Below are 5,292 nucleotides of genomic sequence, written 5' to 3' on the forward strand. Positions count from 1 at the left end.
GAAGCAGGAGTACGTTGGGTCTTATACTACTTCGAGCAGAGCGCGACGAGGGTGGACGACCGCCTTGGCGGAGTGACGGCGGAGAGGAAGAGCATTCGTCAGCGTGACTGTCAAAAAAAAGATGTGACAGCTACCTTTGACGCTCACCTCTTCGCAAATGGTGTCGATAGCGCTCACGAAGAGCCTCACGCTGTTGGGCTTCTAGCTCATCATCTACGCGCCATCTCTATGTTGCTGACTGTGACGAAACAGCCCCCGGGTATTGTAGTGTCGCTGGGAAGAGCGATGCTTCTCGACACCTGGGCCCGCGACGGCCCTGAGGTACAAACACACACGGGATGCGGTCCGTGTGACGGAGTAATGATGCGCCCGCGGGACGGTTCGATGATGTGGCGCGCCGGCGCAGTATGGCCAGTGTGTACACTAATTCTTCGGGTTTCTGCCTGCTGAACCAACCGCTGAAGTTCAATTCGCTGGTGCACCGGGCTTGGGCTGACATGTGTTGAGGCCGCGACAACCATGGCTACTACTCCCGCCCACTTGAATTTAACCCACACACCGTCACGACCACACGCCCGCCATCATATCTCCGCACCCCTTGTTTATCGAACCTCGGATTCTTCCCGGAATCAACCTTCTTCGCCGAGAGGAAGTTCTAACTTCCACCACGACCTGCTGGCTGAGTGTCTGCTGGTTACTTATCGCCCACACAACGAAAATAGCCGTTATCGGCATGTCTACAGGCACAGGCACGCACCTGATTCTCCGCCCCTCATATATATCGTCATCGTCATCCACTTTTCTCACCAACTCCCATTCCCGAAGCCCATGAATTTCCTCCCCGCCGTCGTCCTCCTCACGGCCATTGTTGCCAGCGTGCTGGCGGCGCCAAACAGTACGATGATCGTTCCCTCACTGGTTGCTTGCACTGACAATGTCCGGCAGAGCGCGGTGAATTCGATGTGCCCGCAGCAGCAGAGGATGTGGACCCTAAGATGAACGCGGTCTTTTGAGTACGTTGTCACCCTCGATCGGGAAACTCCCGCAGCTGATATCATCCTAGTCGCTTGGTGGATAGCTCTCACTTATGCCCTTATTATTTGCGACTGTCAATACCGTCTACTGTGTTCGGTTTATAGATGTATACATGTGTGCGCTGGGATACTGATATCCTATATCGAGAAAGGCTGCAACTCCCGTGACCGAATTCACCAGCTTCGATGGCAAGTTACCGCCGTTCCCTCGATTCGGAGATGGCTACAAGCTGGTCTTGGTATATAACTGAGCACCCAGTTGAAGGGAATGCAACACAACACACACACCAGCAATGAAACTACCAGCCACACTTCTCCTCCTCCTCGCTGCTGCACTGGCAGTCGTCGCCACGCCCGTGCCCTGCATCCCCCTTGAGGTCGTTCCACCGCCCGGACAGCCGCCAGCCCCACGCCCAGTCGATTCAAGTTTTTGCCGTCGCTGGTGACACAGTGGTGAGCTACTTTGCGCAGAGGGAAAACATGTGTGCTGAGGCAATGGCTAGAACCAACAGTCACTGCAATTTTTTCAAGACAAGAGATGTTTTTTTTGTTTCGGGCCCCGGCGGCCCGGGCCTATAAATCTGATACAAGTAAAGCATCACACAAATATGATTTTTTGCTTGTTTCTTGTTTAATAAATAGTTTCTTGTGCATGTGGTATGAGACAGAGGAATATTCTATTCATGGGGTAAATAGCTGAGCTGTGGTCAGAGGAATCACGGGTCACATGGCGATAGAGAGCTACCGTTTTGGTGTAAGGGCAACCCCAGAGGCTCCGACAAGGGGAGGTGCTATATCCGTGCCGACTCTGGCATTCAATTCTGATATCCGATTCCAGTATTTGGTTTTTACACAATGAAGATTTACTGAGCATTTTCAATTACTCCGACTTATGATCTGTGCAATCATCTATGCCTTGTTCCTCATATGCAACTCCTCTTCTACTTTACTTGACTTTGTTCTAATCTTGTTACTTACTTTGTTATCCCTTATTCCGTTTCTGTTACTTCTCGTAGACCACGGCGGTCTCTGCGGGGCGTGCCTGTGAGTCACGGGACATATGAAGGGGAGGAAGGGAGCGCACCGGTGACGACGACGCCGTATGTGGGCTCGACGACGACGAAGGTGGTGTGCCCCGCCGCGTCGACGCCGGCCGGGGACGCGGTCACGGGGGTCGGCTTCGGGAAGGGGATCAGCGCGGGGAGCGTCGTGAGCACGGCTTTGCGAGCAAGGGGGGCCCAACATTCAAATTATGTACATAGGGCCGAATGTTTTTTTTCTGGGCCTTCAGACCCCCCCCCCCCCTCCTGCCTTATATAGTAATGATCTCCCACGAAAACGTGACTGATGCGATCAAAATCGCATCAAAATGATCGATAGAGGTCTTGAAAATGGAAAATGTGATTAAATTAAATTGTAACTAGGCTATTATAATGTTCCTATGCCTTTAAATGAACTTTCATATAAAGTTGTATTGCTTCTTGCATCATGATGATATGTTGATGCTATCGAAGACTGTGACAAGTTTAGTCACTTCACCAAAAAAAACTGGGTTTCACTGCATTCAAAGGTATAAAATGGCATTTAACATGGAAGATCTACATATGAAAGGCCTCCTAAGGCCTCCTAAGTACCTCTTGAAGCATCCCTACACCAAACACAAAAGTTTTTTTTCTAGGCTCTGGACCCCCCCCCCCCCTGCCCCATAGCCGTGATATGCATCTTGCGCCCCCCTTGCTTGCGAGGGGCTTGGTTGCAAGAGGAGGAGCAAGAGGGCGGGCAGCATCGTCGCCTGAAGAAAGCACCAGAGGCCGGGGAAGTGATGCATCACCACTGACAATGTCCCAAGATGTCATGAAGCTTCGCGGCTGGTGATCGCTGATGCCCAGGGCGAAGCTTCATTGATCAGAGAACTGTCAAGAACTGTCAGTCAACTCAGACTCAAAATATACTGTTTTTTTACTTGGTTAGGGTTCGGTTAGGGTTAGGTTAGGTTGGTTAGTGTTTGGGTAGGGTTGGTTAGTGTTTGGTTAGGGTTTGGTTAGGGTTTGGGTGAGGGAAAAGGTACGTTTGATATGCTGTTGGGGGACCTCCGGTAAGCTGCCAATAACGAAGCTTCATGACAGCTCTGACAACTGTCAGAGATATGAAGCTTCATTTCCCCGGGTAGGCCTGAAGAAAGCTGTACAGGCGGCGATTGATATTCCCTCATAAGCGCGCGCGCCTATCCGCGATCGACGTTTCCTGATCGGTGATGCGAGTTTCGCTCGACGTCGACGACAGCGTCGGTACCGAGACCGACAGGTCTCGTCCCTCCCGCCGTACGTGGCACCTCAGGCTCTTCTCACCGCGCCTCCCTCTACCCACTGGCACTGAGTTTCTTCCAACGATAGCTGCAGGTCACAAGAGGCCGTGGCTGGCAGCGAGACACCGCCGGTCGAAGACAGGCAGAAGACGTCGCATACGCCTGCCACGGCCTGGGAATCGTCTTGGCATTCCAGACAAGGTCAAATTTGTGTAAGCCACGAGTTGCAGCGCTGCCCTCACGAATAGCTCAGGCGCGCGAATGAAAAGGATGCTGCAACAGTGCTTTATCGTCACGTCGTGTGCGTGACGGCCAAAGCGATGCCGTTCGCAGCAAAGTCGGAAGCGCTGTCGTACCCACTGCCCAGCAGATCTGCAGAGGAATCAAAGCCTGGGGCCGCTCGAATCCCGGCGGTATGTGGCCGGGTTCGACATGGAGGTTGGCCGCGGCATGCAGGAAGAGCGCAGATCGACAGAGGCCCACGTGCGCGTGGAGGTCGTAGCCAGACATGCCCCGGCCCCGCCCGGCAAGCACCAGCAAGCAAGCCGAGCGAGCAGGCCCCTGGGATAGAACGGGCGGGTACCAGATCTTCCCTTCGAGGCTCTACCCCCGCCCCCTCTTGCGAGTCGTGCGTACTTGTCGGCCCGGAACGGCGCGGTGCGAATCGGCCCAGTTTGCCGTGCGCCGTCGCAGTGCGACGGGATACTCCCAGCGCCATCGCGTTGGCGGAGAACTCTGGAGCCACTGCCACTGCCGTGGGCACGCCGTTCGAGACACGGGCAGGCATTCATTGACAATTGGAGAAAGCTTTTTGCCCGTGTCCGCGTCGATGACGGGTGCGTTGGCGACCGGCGTTGTGCGCAGCACAGGGACGGCGGCGCGCAGGAAGGGACGCCCGGTATGGAGTCAACGGCAGGCTGTGCACACCAGTGCAGTTGCTTCCAGGCAAGTGGGGCTCCAGGCAAGTGGGGCACTCTGGCTCCCGTGGGCCACTGGCGCCGAGCGCACGGTGCTATCTCCGTCGCTCCTCGCACATACCAACGGCGATAGTCGTCGTCGTTGTCGAAAGGAAGCCTTGAGGTGGCGCACGTGTGAAAAATAGGACGAAAAGCAGGTGACAGATGATCAATGATCATGATGCCCAGTTTAAATTTGTGCACGACTGCGGCCGTATTGGGACACTTCCTGCCTCAGTGCGTGCTAAAGTGACCAGTTATCGGTTGTGGGTCGACCATGCAAGTAAGGATGTACGTGCATACCTACATCTGCAATGGGCAAGGATAGTCCATGCTGGGCCAGGCTATGTATAAGCTGTACTCCCATCTGTCCATCAAATTCAATAAAATGATGAATGTTCCTGGCATCACCAGGTAAGCGCCGCCTCCCATGGGCAGCACTCTTTGCTCTTGACCCCCATCCCTGCACTATACAGCAATGTCTTTGAGCTCTACTTCTGTCATGAACATCTTTGGTATGTGAATCGCCAGAGTCCAAGCAGTGGAACCTGGATGCTAAACATTTGTGCTTACAGGGGGGACTGGTGGTGCTGGTGGCCATGGAGGAGGAGGGGGACCGGGCCAAGGCCCCCAGATCAATGTTGACAAAGCTAAAGTGTATGTATTCACTGATCTCTGAGGTCACTATCATAATTCTGATAGATTTTAACAGGGTTGTTCATCAGGCTGACATAGACTGTGAGTAATGATAGATGCTGTGATGTTCTGCCACTGATAGATGAAAAAGCAAAGGAACGCAAGAAGCTGATGGACTGGATCTCTCCAATCAACTTCTTCCCCCGCCACCAGGAGATTTATGAAAGCTGCCAGAAAAATACTGGAAACTGGTTCCTACAAGATCCCGAGTTCCTTAAATGGAAAGATGGGACAGGGAAGATACTTTGGTGTGCTGGAATCCGTAAGTCCAAGTAAATACCCCCTTGTCAGCAATTAATAA

The 5,292-nt window shown here is 53.3% G+C and overlaps 1 protein-coding gene across 1 annotated transcript; it reads left to right on the plus strand.

Annotated features, from left to right (window-relative positions):
- Positions 1–519: 519 nt before the first annotated feature.
- MIND_01314500 (uncharacterized protein) lies at positions 520–1,285 on the plus strand (the record flags this gene model as incomplete). The annotated part of the gene is made up of 5 exons (XM_037369600.1): positions 520–895; positions 946–951; positions 996–1,013; positions 1,064–1,124; positions 1,183–1,285. 5 exons carry the CDS (start codon positions 520–522, stop codon positions 1,283–1,285), a joined length of 564 nt encoding a protein of 187 aa, XP_037214098.1.
- Positions 1,286–5,292: the final 4,007 nt, after the last annotated feature.

This window comes from Mycena indigotica (assembly GCF_014461135.1).
Source record: "Mycena indigotica strain 171206Taipei chromosome Unknown Mind.scaff0014, whole genome shotgun sequence".
In the NCBI taxonomy this organism is placed as follows: domain Eukaryota; kingdom Fungi; phylum Basidiomycota; class Agaricomycetes; order Agaricales; family Mycenaceae; genus Mycena; species Mycena indigotica.